Here is a 17,976-nt window from a genome sequence, read left to right as displayed (position 1 = left end):
TAGAAATTTACATTACATATGAACAACAAGGAAAGTCTAAATCTATGTGGACTAAAACAACCAGGAGACATCAGTGCCAATGTGGCATACATGTGCTTTAAAGCAGCTTTTACAGAAGTACTTAAGCAAATAGTTAAGAATGTTCCTAAAACTAGTGTAAAAATAGAAAATTTCTTCAAAGAAATTAATCATATTAGAAATAAAAAAATAAAAATTTTAGAAATTAAAGCACAATAACTGAAATTAAAAGCTATCAGATCTTTGGGATACCATCAAGCATACTAACATATATATAATAGGAGTCCCATAAGGAGAGGAGAGGGGAAAAATGAAAGAAATAATGACCAAACTTGGTGAAAATCATAGCCTTACACATCCAAGAAGTTCACTGAACTCCAAGAAAGATAAACCTGAAGAGATTCACAGATATAATATGGTCATATTTCAAAAACCAAAGACAAGGAGAGAAACTAGAAAGTAGTAAGATAGAAATGACATCATACAAAAGAGATGTTCTGTAAGATTAAAAGCCAGTTTTTCTACAGAAATCATAGATACCAGATGCAATAGGGTGACACAGTGCTGAAGGGAAAAAATTATTTTGTACCTGGAAAAACTATCCATTAAAAATAAAGAAGAGAGATCCAAGATGGCAGACTAGAGGGAGGCTGCATTCCTTGTCGTTCTGTAACTCAGGTTTCAAGCAGAGGAAAATCTGTTTCTCTGTGAGGTGGTCTTTGCTGCTCATGGATCCCCTGCTGGTTTACCCCATTTGTCCACCTCAATCACCCGCAGTCTGCCAGCATATTGACTACTTTTTGAGTGCAGATCGCTCACTGACTGCCACCTATCATCTGCCATTTCCCTGTTTGCCTGCCTTTTTTCCTGCCCATTACCCGCCTTTGACCTACCCGTCACCCACCACCTGAAGTCTATCTGCTGATCATCCATCGGTAGCCTGCAGACCGCTCACAGACCGCCAGTGGATAGCCAGCTGCCTGCTGTTGCCTAGAAGTCCACTGTCACGGTACCTGCAGGTTTGGTTACACGTGGCTACTGTGATTTTGGGACAATAGCCTGGTCCTGCAGGACCCCAGGCCCAACTGACTGTGCCCCCTGGCATGACCAACCACATTCCACACAGACTCGATGCCCACACCCTGTGCTATAGCTCCCCATTAACCAACACGTTTGGAAGTCAGTGTAGCCATCTTGGGTTTTCCTGGAAGCGGAAGCTGCCATCTTTAGGGGTGTCCAATACCATCCTGAGAAGCCTGCTGGAGACTGGAAGCTTATTGTCAAAGCTTCATATTATCTGTACTGGGTGCTGCTAATATTGATCTCCCCGTTAAAGAAGAGGTTTTGGAAACCTGCAGGGTCACTATAAGCCTATAGGGGGGAAACTGCAATACCCCAGATCTGTACTGCTAGAGGGTAAGATATGTGAACAACATGAAAAAACAAGGGAAGAAAGTGTTCCAAACAAAGATTTTATATTAATAGAATCCAATGACAACATGGTAGAAGAAATGTCAGAAAAGGAGTTCAGAACATACTTAATTAAAATGATTCACAAAGCAAAGGATGAGATAAGAGAGCAAATGCAGGCAATGAACAATCACTCCAATAAACAGTTGAAAGAACAAAAATAAAGGAGAAATTAACATACGCCCAGATTTTAAGAAACCACTAGACTTCTATAAGGAATACTAAAAGGAGTTCTTGAGTCTGAAATGAAAGGGTATTTTAAGCCATATGAAGAAATAAAGAACAGTAAATATAGCTACATAGATAAAAATGCCAGTGTATTGCATGTTTTTGGCTTGTAACTTCTTTTATTTTTTTCCTATATGACTTAAAAGACAAATGCACAAAATAATAATTATAATTGTAAATTCATGATAATGTACTCACAACCTATAAAGATGCAATTTTCAATAATAGTAATAATAATAATAATAATAATTAATAATAGAGTGATGGAGTTTAGGATCAGAGTTTTGGGGTACTATTGAAAATAGTTTGGAATAAATTCAAATATGTTTGATACAGAGTTAAGATGTGTGTTAATCAGCTTTCTATTGTTGTAACAAAGTAACTGAGAAAATCAACTTAAAGGAGGAAAGATTATTTTGGGTCATTGTTTCAGAGGTTTCAGCTCATGGGCACTTAGTTCTGTTTCTTTGGGGCCTGTGATGAAGCAGTATATCATGGTAGAAGTATGTGATAGAGAAAAACTATTTATCTCATGGCAGCCAGAAAGCAGAGGGGGAGAGAGATTGAGATAGAGATAGAGATAGAGATAGAAATAGAGATAGAGATAGAGACCGAGAGAGAGAGAGAGAGAGAGAGAGAGAGAGAGAATGAATCCCAATATCTCCTTCAAGAGCATGCCCCTGAAGACTTTTCTTCCCACTAGGCCTTGCCCCTTAAAGGTTCCACCAGCTTCCTATAGTGCCATGGACTGGTGACCAAGCCTTCAGCATATGCACCTTTGGGGGACATACTAGATTCAACCTACAAAAAGATGCTAATTGTAATCCCTAGGGTAACCCTGGTACTGTGTCCCCCAAATTTCATATTGATGTTAAACAATCCCCTCATCTGCACTATTTTAGTCAGATTTTCCACTGCTGTGACCAAAGGACCTAACCAGAACAATTGTAGAGGAGGAAAAGTTTATTTGGGGGCTCACGTTTAAGAGGTCTCAGTCTATAGACAGCTGGCTCCATTCCTCGGGGCTCAAGATAAAGCAGAACATCATGGCAGAACAGTGCAGCAGAAGGAAGCAGCTCACATGACAATCAGAAAGCAGAGAGAAAGAGATTCTACTCTCCGGAAACAAATACCCCATATATATAAGCCATAAACAAATACTCCATATATATATATAATGTACCCCATATATATATAAGCCATGGCCCCAAAGCCCCATGTCCTCCAGCCACACCCTACCTGACTTCAGTTACCACTCAATTAATTCCATCAAGTAATCAATTCACTGATTGGGTTAAGGCTGTGGTAACCCAATCATTTCTTCTCTGAACCTTCTTGCGTTGTCTCACGTGAGCCTTTGGGGGACACCACTTCCAAATCATGCATGCACTTTCACTTTTCATGGCATCAGCTATCCACTGTCAATTGTGATCTGAAAATATTAAATGGAAAATTACAAAAATAAATAATTCGCTAGCCTTAAATTACACACTATTTCTAAGTAGTATGATGAAAACTTGTGCCATCCCTCTCCATCCTGCCCAAGACATGAACCATCCTTGCACAGTGTACTCACACTGTATATGCTACCCACCCTTCTGTAGTTTGGATCTAGAATGTTCTCCAAAGTCCCGTGTGCTTAAGTCTTGCTCCTTAGCCTGGTGCTGTTGGGAGATGGTGAAACCGTAAGAGGCAGAGTCTGGTGGCAGGAGATGGGTCCTTGGGGCTGGAGCCTGGAGGGGCTTTATCCTGACTCCTTCCCATCTCTCTCTTTGCTTCCTGGATGCCACGTGGTGAAAAGACCTCTTTCTCAGCCAAGTCCCATAACCCAGGAAAAGCCTAAATATATCCTTTTACTTCACTTGCTGTTAGCTTAAAGATCACTAATTTAGAGGTCATGCACCTGAACAATATATTATTAGTCTCCCATTAGCTTTGCTGCATTTGACACCTCAACTAAAGCTGCCTAATGCATTAAAAGTGTTCTTCAACCAAAGTTGATTTTTTGCTCTCCTCCAATATTCCTATCTTAAACTTGTAACAGGAACTAAAAAGACATGCATCATAAAACTAAGTAATAACTTTTTCCTAAACTTACAAAACTAAGGACATGACGACTATTAGATAACATCAGAATATGAATCATCTAACACAAAACACACAACTTACTATTCCTATTTTTAAACTAAAAGCAGAAGTATAGATAAGGTCTCATTTCCAGGAAAATAATGTGTTTATTATAGAGACTGGCCTAGGAGAAAAAAGTTCATTTTTATCACGAGAATGTTCCAGTAAGCTGAGGGGCGGGGGAAGCGGGGGACAGAAATGGTTTTCAAACCTGGATTCATGATGCAGCACATAGTCTCCCTGCCCATTTCCCCTTGCTTCTCTTTCCCCTCCCTATAAAAACCTTTTGTATTCCTGAATTCCCAAAGATGGTCTTCGTTTCAAGGGTGATAACTCCCTCCACCTTCTCAGGGCTAGCCCTTGAATAAACTTTATTGGCTTTCTCCCAACTAGTGGCTTTTGAATGGCAAGCAGATGAAATGGGATCTGGTAGCATCCCCACCACAATGTATTGTGCTACCACAGCCCAAAAACAACAGGGCCAAATGATCATGGATGAAACCTCTAAGATTATGAGTTAGAGTTAACCTTGGGAAATCTGACTTACACAGAAAATTGACACCAGAAATCAGATGTTGTGATTATACCTGACAATGTTGTTGAGAAACCTTTGCAATTGATTTGACCAGAATGCTGATAGAAATGTGGACAGTAAAGCTTATGCTCATGAGGTTTCAGATATAAATAAGGACTTGATCGGAAACTGGGCTAAAGGCCACTCATTTCACACTCTGTTGAAAAAGTTGGCTGCATTATGTCCATGTCCTGAGATTTCATAGGAGGCTATATTTAAAAGGATGAATTACTTTATCTACTAGAAGAAAATTCAATTACAGCCCCAAAGCACAAGAGTAATGGTGCTGGAAATTCAGATAGGCCAAAGAGAAACTAGAAAGTACTTCCTTTAAGGCTTCCTTTAAGTAGCCTGGTACTATCTACATTTTCAGGTATCTACTGGGGACCATGGAATATACCCCCTGCAAATAAGGAAGGGCTCCTCTATTTGAAGATGGTGATTTGTGGAGGTAATTAAATTTAGATGAGGTTATGAGAGTTGGATCTTCATAATGGGCTTAATGTCCTTATAAGAAGAGAGCAGGGCTGGGGATGTAGCTCAGTTGGTAGAGTGCTTACCTCGCAAACACAAGGCCCTGGGTTCAATCCCCAGCACAAAAAAGACCAGAAAGAGCTTCTCTCTCTCTCTTCTGTCTTTCTCTGTCTTTCTCCCTCTCTCTCTCTCCCTGCCTCCCTCCAATGTTGAAGTCTTCAGAAATATGAACCAATAAACTCCCTTATAGTTTAAGAAAATTTAAGATTGTTCTGCTAGTTGCCAATGAAATATCTTAAAAAATAGAGGCTAGATAGATTGATTTCCTTTTGTTGTTTCAAAATTTTTTGTAAAAAAGAAAAAAAAAAGAAGAAAGGTAAACATAAACTCTCAATGTCTCAGTGAGTTTGATTATCTGCATGACTTGATGAAGTTCAAAGGATAGTGATATTACCCTGACCTGAAAACAAAACAAAACCAAAAAAACCCAGGTTGAGAAATAGATTTGTTCATCTCTCCTCCCTCCCCCAGCTCCTCCCCACAGCTCTCCTTTCTTTGACAAAATAGACCCTAGATCACCTTGTCAAATAAACTCTCCCTGTCCTGTGCAGAACCACTCTTAGAAAACGGAAACCCGAGACTCTCTTTCCAAGATGGACCTCAGTGCTTCCAATCACCGCATACCTCTAAGTGATGGAAATAGCATTCCCATCATTGGACTGGGGACCTACGCAGAACCAGCAACGGTAAGCTTGTCTTTCTCTCTCTGTTTGTTTTTTTTTTTTTTTTTTAAACACTTAACTAAAGCATAATCTGTAATTCATTTTGAGTGGGTCTCATTGATTTACTTTATGTAATAAAGAAAGCAACTTCCAAGGACTGCCCTTTGCCTGAATGGGTATCAAACCAAAGGTTATATTATATCAGTTCATGGTTAGTTCATCTAGATTAGAAAATGGTATTTTTCTTCTTCCTTTACTGATATTCAGTTGAATGCTAATACTAGAGTAAACTGAGACACATGAAATTTGTGAGTTAGGATTTATGGAGGTTTTGTAAAAAGAGATTTTATATATATATACATATATATATATATATATATATATATATATTTAGTTTTTAAATTTTATTTACCTTTTGAGATAACAGGATTGAATCCAGGGTGCTTTACCACTGAGAAGAGATTATATTTAAGAATTTTTTGTTCAGCCATGCACTGAGCAATAGTCTATAAAAGCTTCAAATATGAAGAAAACATGTCTCTGCTATCTAGGCATTACACAATAGAGGATGCCATTTCTTCAACAACTGAATAACCACAAAGGTAGGATTGTGTTATAGTGGAACTGTAAACAGTATATCTCTGAAATCAGAAAAGAGAAGAATTAAATTTGACCTTGAAGATTGAATTGGGTTTCTTTTAAATCATGGTAAATTTCTGCTGAGAAGAACAGTTCTTCATTACAGTTAACATTTAATGCCATCCGTTCTGTTAGACATCTTCCTGTCCTGTGACAAAATACCTGAGATAATCACCTTCCAAGGAGGGAAGATTTATTTTGGTTCATGGTTTCAGAGATTTCAGTCTAGGGTTGCTTGGCCCTGTCGCTTTGGGTCTGTGGCACAGCAGAACATAACAGCAGGGCATATGTGCCAGAGCAGAGCTACTTACCTCTTGGCAGTAGGAAGCAGAGACAGAAAAGGAGCTTGGGCTCCCAGTATCCTCATTAACAATAGACACTCAGTGACCTAACTTGCTCCTACTAGTTTCTCCTCCTAAAGATTCAAACTCCTCCCAACAGCTCTCCAGGCTGATGACCGAGCCTTTAACACGTGGCCTTTGGAAAACATTTGCGATCTAAACCATAGCATATGTGTAGAAATGCCACTAAAATTGGAACGATCTTGTATGAATGAACTCTACAAAGCTGAGTATGAATTAGCTAGGCAGAGAATCAGAGCCGAGGAAGAATGGGACGTTTGAAGACACAGGTACGTGATGTGTCCAGGTGAAGCCGAGGCCACAGAGGCTGCCGCGTGGAGTGAACAGTGGAGGAGATGGCAGCTGGCGCTGAAACGCACACTGAGACCGGGAGACCAAAGACCGTGAGCACCACGCAGAAGAGTCGGACTTCGCTGTACAGAGCCGAGAAATCATCTAGAGTGTAGGGGCATCGGATCTGGTTTTGAAAGATGATCCTGGTGGCAGCAGATAGAATAGAATGGAAGGCAGAGGAGTAAAAAGAACTCAGCGTCCTGAGGAGATGGCTCTGTGTCACGCCTCCACAGCCACCGTCCTTCCCACATCCTTTGTTTTTTGGTAATGCAAAGGAAAATCATTCCTGTAGCAGTTTCATGCCCATGTCCTTTGCCTCTTCTTTCTCTGCCTATTGTCTTCATCCGACCTTGATCAAAATCTTAGCTCCAACCAGCATATATCCAGAGATTACCAATCCCTGCTTACTGTTCTGTTTGCTCTATCTTTTCCATACAGCTATGGACTGGCCATATCAGAACCCCCAGGGATGACGATGTCCACTGAAGAATGAAGGGAGGTGTATGAGTGTGTGGGTCAGAGGCCATTGATATGTAACCAGATTGCAAAATAATAGCTAAGACTTTTCTGAATACTTAGCCATTTGACAGGAACCCTTTGAAGGTTGGTTGGTTGGTGTGATTTTGTTTTTGTACTGGGGATTGAACCCACGGGGGTTTAACCACTGAGCCACAATCCCAGCCAGCTTTTTTATATTTTATTTTGAGACAGGGCCTGGCTAAGTTGCTGAGGCTGGCTTTGAACTTGTGATCTTCTTGCCTCAGCCTCCCGAGTCTCTGGGATTACAAGTGTGCATTACTGTGCCTGGCCACCTTTTAATAGTTTTATATTCCATATGTTTTCTAATTTCATCCTCACGAAATTACAAAGTCTGTATCAGTTAACCTCATTGACAATAAGAAAACTGAAACACAGAGATTAAATAAATTGCTCCTAACTTATAATGCTAAGGCATAGAGCTCTAATTTGAATCCATGTAGCTTAAATCCTGTGCTATGAATTCCATAGTATATTGCCTTTTATGAATGTATTATATCATTAAAACTGCATATTTGTAATTATGATTTTCTATATATATGTCTGTAAATGAAAGTATCGAGATATGTGTATATATATGTGTGTGTGTATATTCTGACATTCATTAGGGCTCCAGATAGTGTGTTTACCAATAAGAATAATCAAGAAGTTGAATATGGAGGCACACGCCTGTAGTCCCAGCAACTCAGGAGTCTGAGGCAGGAGGACTGTGAGTTAAAAGACAGGCTTAGTAACTAAGCAAGGCCCTAAGCAGCTTTGCAAGACTTTGTGTAAAAATAAAAAAATAAAAAGACCCAGTGATATGCCTCAGTAGTCAAGCACCTCTGGGTTTAATCCCTGGTACCAGAAAAAAAAAATCAAGAAGTTACTACTTGCCTAGTAATATTAAATGCTAGGATTGAAAAAATTTAAAAGCAGTCATGTGCCAGTTCCCACAAAGCAGTGTAACTTCAGAAGAAAAGACATAGCAATCAGAGAGCAGACATGAGAAGAGTACTTTTAGAAATGAGCACCAGGCACCAGAAGATTTGGGGTTAGGGATGAGGTGTGGAGAAGAGAGCATCTCAGAGCAGTCTCATGACTTTCTCTTTGGACCCAAACAAGTAACCAACTCCTTACTTTTCTGCCCCAGGGCTGATGAGGCAAAGGTAGGACCACTAGTGCCAAGTTCAGTCACACTATAATAAAAGCCCTGAATGCTATTAGTTTCAGGATCAATCTCGATTCCAGAGTGTGATGTCAAAGGGTAGCCTTCTCCACTCAGCATGCCTGAGATTCTTTTTCAGAGTTTTTCATTTCACAAGCAGAAATAGGAGGTGAATGCCAGGCTGGGGTAACTCTTGAACTGAAATGTGTCCACCGTTCATGTGCTCGATCAAGTCAGTAGGTGTGTCCGTGATCCCGTTCCGTTTTGAGAGGGCATTCAGAGTGTAGCAGGTGCCCGTGGAAGTGTCAGGGACGTCTTCAGAGGCACGTGGAGACGGGAGCAGAGATGGAGACTAAAATACAAAGACAATGTGGCCCCAAGTTCTGCCTGATTCATCTCCCACTAGGACATTTGGAGAGGGAAACCGTGGGAAAGAAGCTTGGGAGAACATCGTGTGGAGCTGGTGAAGCCAGCCAGCCCAGTTTCTCCTGCCTTACAAAGACTTCATCTCTAAATAGGTTCAACTTCATGTCAAGGTGCTTCATGCCTGAGGGTTCAGGGGGCTTGAAATGGAGCCAGCATTCAGTAGCATTAGCACCCTTCCCAGGTGGCCCTGGTTGAGATTTCTATAGGCCACAGCCAGTTGGAATCTGGAGAGTCAGACTACAGCTTTGTGCATGGAGAAGTAAAGTCCAAGCCCTTGAGGACTCAGGAGGAGCCTGAAAACATCAGTGCATTTTGCCCCCGAGCTTGGGAAGATGGAGGGAGTGTCTCAGGACCTCAGGACCCATCTCTGGAGGGGCTGTCCTCTCAACAGTCTTCACGTTCTTCCCAGTGCCCATCTGGGTCCCACCTCATCTCAACCCAGGGAACCTCACCTCTCCAAGGGAAGGCACAGTCTTGCTCTCACACTAAGATTTCTTTCTTTTTTTGGTTCAGATCTATGTATAAGCTTGGAGCAGGGTGAGGATGGTCTCACAAACTCTGCCCGAAGAGTCCACTGACCTGACAGGAAGCTTTAATAAGTGGGCCCAGGGAGCTAAGTCCATTTCTCAGTTTTGTTCTTCAATCCCATTCTGATAGTAGACTTTGAATGCAAGAAGGGTTCTCTTTTTTTCTACAAGCAACACACACACACATACACACACACACACACACAGTTATCACTCAGGTAATTTTGAGAACACAAAATTACCCAGGTGCAGCTGACTCTGTTGAGCTACACCTGACACATGGTAAATTGCATATATTTAAAGTACAACTGTGTGCTGAAGGAGGGGAGGCTTCTCCTCCATACACGGTCTACCATACACAACAGCACGGAATTGGGAATTGTCATGTTAGCTATAAAACAAGGCGATGCGACATTTTCTGATCGATGGTGGTTAAAACCCATTTCCCTTCACCTCATTCATCCCGAGGCAGGAGGTTAACAAATTCAAAGCCAGCCTTTGCAACTTAGTGAGACCCTAAGCAACTTAGCAAGACCCTGCCTCAAAATTTAAAAAGTTTAAAAAGGGTTGGGCTGGAGATGTGGTCCGTGGGAAAGTGCCTCTGGGTACAATCCCCAACACCAAAACCAAACAAACAAAACACAATAGTAGAACCCTAGAGATGACACTCATCCTATACATAAAAAAGTGTCCAGTTGTTGTCTAATTTGCAAATATTTTTCAGAGAATGCTGTAAAGGAATTATTCATTTCAAAGACAACTCATTCTGATTTTTCTGAAGCTGATATGGACTATTATTTTGAGGAACAAAAAACAAAGGAAAAACTCAGTGTTTGTTTCTCTTTGAGCATAGTGAGGATCCTGAGTTCTCTCCAGTCGCCATGACAACCGCACACTCACAACCCCTGCCACGGAAGTCATGGCTTTTTTAGTGTCGGAATCAAGCACTAAGAACTAGCCCATCATGAGCTGGGTTTTATCTGACTCCCTGAGACTTCAATTCAGCAAGTACAGTAAGCATATTGTAAGATGCTATAGGCACATCTGTGATTGGACTCAAGCAGGACAAGTTACCTGTCATCCAGATGTCACCCTGCACTGTGGCTTTGGACTGAATGATAGGATAGTCTTATTCTTGTAGTTAATTCAGATTAATAAAGCAAACAAAGATTTGGGTACCAAATTTTACAAAACATAATGTACTTTGAAAAATCAGACATGACCCTAATAATCTTTCTTCCCTGACTCTGTTGAGCTACACCTGACACATGGTAAATTGCATATATTTAAAGTACAACTGTGTGCTGAAGGAGGGGAGGCTTCTCCTCCATACACGGTCTACCATACACAACAGCACGGAATTGGGAATTGTCATGTTAGCTATAAAACAAGGCGATGCGACATTTTCTGATTGATGGTGGTTAAAACCCATTTCCCTTCACCTCAGCCTCAACCTCCTTGTCATTTCAGACCAAAAAGGGGGACTGTACAGCATCAGTGAAGATTGCCATCGACACAGGGTATCGACACATTGACGGGGCCCACCTCTACCAGAATGAGAATGAGGTGGGGGACGCCATCAGAGAGAAGATAGCGGAAGGGAAGGTGAGGAGGGAGGACATTTTCTACTGCGGAAAGGTGAGCTGCTGCTTCCACCCTCCATCTCCTTTTATGTTTATGGTGCCACTGCTCTCTGCTGAAGAACGCTGGACTCACCAAGAGGAGGAGACTTGTCCCTCCTCCTCAACTGCCAGATCCTCCATCTTCCCAACCTAGAACTTAGGGGACTGATTGCCCCTGCAGGTTAGGACTCCTTATTCATACAGGACATCGATTTCAGGCCACTTATTATGGGTAAAGCATGCTTTTTCTTTTGCACAAGCCTATTTGTGTATCTATTGCTATTTTTTAGATTGAGGTATATTTTGCTGACCATAAAGTCACCCCTTTAAATCAGGTCTTTGGTTGTGCGACCATCACCTAATTCCAGAACGTTTTCATCACTCCACAAAGAAACCTCATGCCCATTAACAGTCATTTCCCATTCATCCCTCCCACCTAGTCACTGGCAACCCAAGGTACTCTCTGTCTCTACGGCTTTTCTATTGTGGACACTTCATACAGATGGAATCATACAATATGTGGTCTTTTGTGTCTACTTTCTTTCAGTTAGTGTAATGTTTCCAAGGTTCATGCATATGATGCTGAAAATGTACACTTATAACTTCATAATTCCTCCCCAGTACATATTCCAGAGAGCTTTTGCCTTATATGACTAATACCATTGGTAAAGTTGTCCACAGCCCCATTGTTTATGATAGCCCCAAGCCAGAAACAACCCACAGGCCCACCAACAATAAAATAGGCAAATGAACTGTGATATAGTCAAGCACAGTGTGTAAGTCATGATGAATGAAGTCCAGCAAGAAGCACCAGGGGGTGGGTGTGAATTTTGACAACTTGAGAGGGGATAAGGCAAGCCCTCAGCAGATTCCATTTATACAGAGATTTTTAAAAAAGGCAAAATGATACATTATTATTTAGAGATACATTCATAGATAGTGAAACCTATAAAACCACAGAAGGTAAAGATAAACACAAATTTTAAGATGGCGTATCCTCTGTATAAGGTGATGGTCCATAGTGGCTTCTTAGAGAGGTAAGTTTCTATTTCTTGACCTCACAGGAGTGGGGTAATGTCAGGTGTTCATTTTATTATTCATCTCCCATCTGTGTGTGTGTGTGTGTGTGTGTGTGTGTGTGTGTGTAAATGAACTCTTATAAGAACAGCCCTCCATATCCATGGATTCTGAATTTGTGGATTTGACCAACTGTGAATATAAAATATTCAGGGGGAAAAAAAAACTGCTTCTATACTAAACAAATACAGACTTTTTTCTTGTCTTTATTCCCTAAACAACACAGTACAACAATTACTTACATCGCATTTTCATTTAATTTAATTTTATAAGTAATTTACAGATGATTTAAAATACATAGGACGATGTACTATGCAAATACTGTGCTATTTTATAAAAGGAATTTTAGCATCCTCAGATTTTGGTATTCTTGGTAGTAAGGGGGTGGTCCTGGAACCAATATTCCCCACAGAGACTGAGGAATAACTGTATGCTATATTTAAAATAATTTGGGTTAAGGTAAATATAAGATGACATCAAAATCATGCAAAACAGAATTTTTAATATTGTTATATTATTGGATTATTCATTGATTTGGGAGAATTAGTAGTAAGCAGAGTAACATTCTGTGAAGAGCAAAAGGGTTAAAAAGAAATACTTGAATAAGTTTAATAAACTAAGAAATTGGATCCATTCTTGGAACCAATAGATTTTATTTAATAAAAGCAAAAAACATCAATCAAAAATAAGTTCAGGGGCTGGAGATGTAGCTCAGTGGTAAAGTGCTTGCCTAGCATGCACAAGGCCCTGGGTTCAAACCCCAATACCCCCCCCACACACACACACACACACACACACACACACGTTCTTAAGGTCACAAATCCAAAAGCTAGCTGCATGAACACCTGGGGCAGGTGTACCATATAATCCTTTGACTTAACCTACTTAATAGTCATTTCTCACTATGATGGGTGCTGAAATTAGCATAGAAGGAGGAAGGGGTCAAATTATCTTTCATAATTCTTTAAATTGCCCAAGAAGTAAAGTTGTGTATGCCACCCAATATTTATACAAGATCAATAATGTGCTGAGTGTCATAAAGTACACAGAAGCAAAATATGATACTAAGTAAACCTGAAAGGGTATGAACGTGACAGGAACAGGCTATCACCTGAAAAATCAGCTTTCTCTCCAGCTTGACCCCTGCCTCTGAGGCCGTGGGATGGTGGTTAAGTGCACAGACCGTGGAGCCAGATTGCTCATCAGAGTGTGTTGTCCCCAACAACACAATGCAAGACAATACATACAACTGCTCATCCCAGATCCTTCCCTGCTAGCTGTGAGCTACTTAGAATTGCTAGATTTTGATTACCCTCTTTGTAAAATGGGAGAAATGATGTCAACCACTTCCTAAAGTTGTTATGACTTAACATTTACAAAGCACTTAAACAATATCTGGCACAAATCTAATAAGTTTGGTGTGCTGACTGAAAGCAACTTAAAACATAAAACAGAATTTTCACTTGGATAGGATGGCAGCAGTAGAAATGAATGGACCCACAGTAATAACTAAAACACTTTTCCCCACTACTCTCTCCACATTGTGTTTCCTTTTTCTTTTTCTTTTTTTTTATGTTTGGGTTATATTTATTTATTTTTAAAAATTTATTTTTACAGACTTCATTTTGATTCATTGTGCACAAATGGGGTACATCTTTTTGTTTCTGTGGTTGTGCACCATCCCTTAACCATACATGTACATAGGGTAATGATGTCTGTCTCATTCCACTATCTTTCCTTCTCCCCCCTCCCCTCCCCTCCCCTCATTTCCCTCTACACAATCCAAGATTCCTCCATTCTTCTCTTACCACTCCAGTTATGTATCATCATCCACTTATCAAAGAAAACATTTGGCCTTTGGTTTTTGCTTATCTCACTTAGCATGATATTCTCCAACTCCATCTATAGTCACTCTGGAAAGCAGTATGACGATTCCCCAGAAAATTTGGAATGGACTCACCATTTGACCCAGTTACTCCACTCCTCAGATAACACCCAAAGGACTTAAAATCAGCAGACTACAGTAAGGCAGCACATCAATGTTACAGCAGCTCAATTCACAATAGTTAAACTATGGAACTAACCTAGATGCTCTTCAACAGATGAATGAATAAAGAAAACTGTGGTATATATACACAATGGAATATTATTCATCCATAAAGAAGAATAAAATTATCACATTGTGTTTTCTTCTCTGTGGTTTTAGTGCAGGAAAAAAATATCATTGTCCAACACAGCAGAAATAATTCAGATTTTACCAATTTTGGTTGTCTTTCTTGTGACAAAAGTGTACAAAAAATCAAAACCTTTTTTACCTAAAAAAAAAAATCTTTGCATGAAATCAATGCTGTAAGAAGAAGTACTAATTTGTCTGTGAGTGTGAGTATCCCTTGCTTTGCACACCTGAGGTTACTTAGGTATATACATGCTCCAGTATGAAAAACTGAACTTTAATCTTTCATCATGTGACACTTTAGAGATGGAGCAAATTCTTGGTAGAAATTGGTAGAACTCCCTGACTTTGTAAGACCAAAGCAGAACAAGAGAGCAAGGAAAAGGACTCTAAGCTATGTGACAATTTGAAATTCCACTAGTTTCTGCACCACCCATCACAAAGAGAAGGATCCTCTGAAGTCATGCACATAATTATTTTCCTTACTCATTTAAAGGACACTCTTTATCAAAATGGCATTAAAAAATGCACCAGCCTAGATCACAACATCTAGCTAGACACACATTCTCTGGTTTACAAAAGAAGAGTGAAAGCAACATGAATCAGTTTGGAAATGAGCACAGGGTGACCAAAGGCATTGTTCTATAATTAGGTTCTTTGCAGCCAGGTGTGTCTTTAAGTTTCTTATTCTTGTTTAGATAAAACAGTGCTCTGGTGTTAAGAGTGTTACCTGCTCATCTGACACTCAGAGAACACTGCAGTATACCCCTGTTTTTGTGAAATGAGTGAATGAAATGTTCATAAATGGTTTGCAAAAGATATAGAGTTGCATTAATGTGAAAATAGTGTGGACATTAGTTCTCTCCCCTTGATTCTTTCAGCTGTGGGCTACAAATCATGTTCCAGAGATGGTCCGCCCAGCTCTGGAGAGGACACTCAAGACCCTCAAGCTAGATTATGTGGATCTTTACATCATTGAAGTACCCATGGCCTTTAAGGTGAGTTCAGATGCCTAGGGGTTAGGCCTCTGCACCCAGTGACCCTGAGCCAATAGCTATGTGCGTGGGTCTTGTTCATTATCTAGCACCACAGAATGTTATGGTGTTTTGTTTCCATAGATCAGAGTACTAACCTTCCCTGTCAAATGCCCAGAAAGGTTATGTTAGCAGACTCGGGCCTGGATCCCAAGTTTATTGATGCTTAACTCAATGTGGTTTCTATTATACCATGTTTTTACAACTACAAATTCTTTCCATTAAAAGAAAAAAAAAGCAGTCCCTTGATTGTGGTTCACATTTTTGTTGCCCAGAATCCAGATACACCCTTCTTCCTATTCACACAGTCATAAAAATGCCCCCACACAACATAACGCAGCACGATTTGTGCAACTGTAAACGTACTCGCCTTCCCCCTGCCTCCAATGGGAAATAACCTAAAAATAGTCATATGTTTAGAGACAGCCCCAAGGATAGGGCACCTATGTGTTATCTATTCCTCTAGGTCAAATGCAACCCATCCTTGAACTTTTTCAATATATAGATTATAGTAATTATCCATTGATAATTTAACACAGAGCAGAGTAGTTAATAGCTTAAAGTGTAATTGAAAGAAAGAGATTAAGAAATGAAATTGTAAACTTGTTCCCAAGGTAAATAAGATCCTGCTGATCAAGAAGAATGGGAATTCTTTAATGCTATGGCCAGAGTTCCTTTAGGCAACCAATCCAACTCTACCCGTTCTATTCTGTAGGAGCACCGTACTGTTCTTTCCTTGATGATCACACACCCAAAGTGCATTGACCTTGGGAAAATTTCCCTTTTGCATCCTACTTCATGGAAATATGGATTTGGAGGTTTCACAATTGTCCTGATAATCATGGTGTTTTTGTTAGTCAACTAGGAATTTAATGGACAACAGAACATCTTAAAACTTTGATAGGTTTTCCGTAAATTCACTGTCAGCTTCATGAATGAATGTTCTCAAAACTAGGAATCTTATAGGGTCAGATTTCTCCTATCTAATCCGTGGCCTGTGGGTTCTTAGTATAAAGCTTCCTTGCTTTGCTCGTCTGTTTAGTCCTTGAATTAATGGCTTCCATCTTGTTCTCTGGCACAAAACAATACAGAAGAGGAAAGCACAGATATGTTCTTTACATTCAATTTGCATCTCGCTAGATGGTGCATGTCTGTTTGACAGGGTGGCTGGGACCTAAGATCTTGCTTTCAGAGAGACCTTGAGTACTATTATTCTCCCAAGGTCCTCTTGAAAGCAAGTTCACCATGTCTCAGCTGCTCCAGCAGGTTCACCATGTACCAGTTACCCTAACACCAGGCCACTGCATCTTGGGCTGATTTTATCACCTGCACAAATCTGGTGAGACAGAACATTCACACAAGTGAAGCAGCTTTATTACTCACAGATAGGTATCAAGGGGCAACAGAAGCCCGGAATTTATGACGAGCTGGTCCCCCAAGGCTATGGAAAGCTGTCCAGAGCAGATGGAGACTCTTTACAAATGCCTGTAACTCCACAGCTGAGAGATTCCAAAAGTTGGGTTTTATACTCCAGGGGAAACTTCCTTGCTGGGGAAAGCACTGCAGGAAAGGTTCTATGAGGGGTAGGAAGAGGGATCAGGTTCTTCTGGATAGTTCCTCTTTTTCTCAGGATGCTGCATTCCCAGTCCATCCCACAGCTGTTCTAGAGAACTACAAGCAGGAGAGGGGGAAGGACTGGGTCAGCCAGGGCCGTCCAGTTACCGTTCTTGCACCAATTTCATTTCCCACTGAGTTTCTTCCCTTCCTGCCTGGGCTGGAGCTGACTTCTCCAACTCTGTGAGACTCAGATACCACCCTTTGACATCTTGGACTGCATCCAGAAGCAGAAAGAACCCACTTTTGCAAAATGTAAAGTCACCCCTCTAAATCAGGTAGTTGAACCAAAAATCATGGAATGGCAGAGGAGTACATAGGGATGGTAGAACACAAAGATCACAGATTTCCACTGTACTCATTAATGAGATGGCATCTGTGACAAATGATAGGAGCAAGGGCTCCAGAGCCAGGTTGCCTGATTTGAACCCCCATCTGAGTCCCAGATGGCTTAGTTGAGTAATAGCTAGTGTCCTTCCCATGTCACCTAAATATGGGCTCTGAAGTCCAGAAAAGGAATTGACCTTTGGCTTCATTACTTCCTAGAAGAGTCACTCTTATCTTTCTGAAATTCAATTCCATTGTCAGTAGTGTGAGACAATAATAACTAATCTGTGGGTGCTGCGAAGAGTCACTAAAAGGCTATGTGTGGAGGTACTGACACATGCCTGGCATTGAAGGGATAACAAAATAAGAGGTCTTATGAAATATTTGGGTGGAAAGGATGATTAGCAATTATATGTATTAATAATATCTTTTCATAAAGAGGAATTTGAGCCCCAGAATGATGAAGTTACTTACTCATATTCAAAGTTCATCAGATTTGGGCCAAGACCCTGGGTCAGGAGACATGCTTACTCCCACACTCCACT

General features: G+C 40.5%; 1 protein-coding gene across 1 annotated transcript in view; it reads left to right on the top strand.

Moving 5' to 3' along the window:
• Positions 1-5,483: 5,483 nt before the first annotated feature.
• Positions 5,484-17,976, top strand: part of Akr1d1 (aldo-keto reductase family 1 member D1) — a 50,344-nt gene continuing 37,851 nt past the window's right edge. The window contains exons 1-3 of the mRNA XM_047561399.1: positions 5,484-5,637; positions 11,055-11,222; positions 15,338-15,454. Coding sequence (XP_047417355.1) covers positions 5,545-5,637; positions 11,055-11,222; positions 15,338-15,454 — 378 coding nt within the window. The 5' untranslated portion in view covers positions 5,484-5,544. The remainder of the gene's footprint in view (positions 5,638-11,054; positions 11,223-15,337; positions 15,455-17,976) is intronic.

The sequence above is a fragment of the Sciurus carolinensis genome, chromosome 8 (assembly GCF_902686445.1).
Source record: "Sciurus carolinensis chromosome 8, mSciCar1.2, whole genome shotgun sequence".
NCBI classification, from domain to species: Eukaryota; Metazoa; Chordata; class Mammalia; order Rodentia; family Sciuridae; genus Sciurus; species Sciurus carolinensis.
The sequence above is the reverse complement of the archived record's forward strand: the minus strand, read 5'-3'. Positions and strand labels throughout refer to the sequence as shown.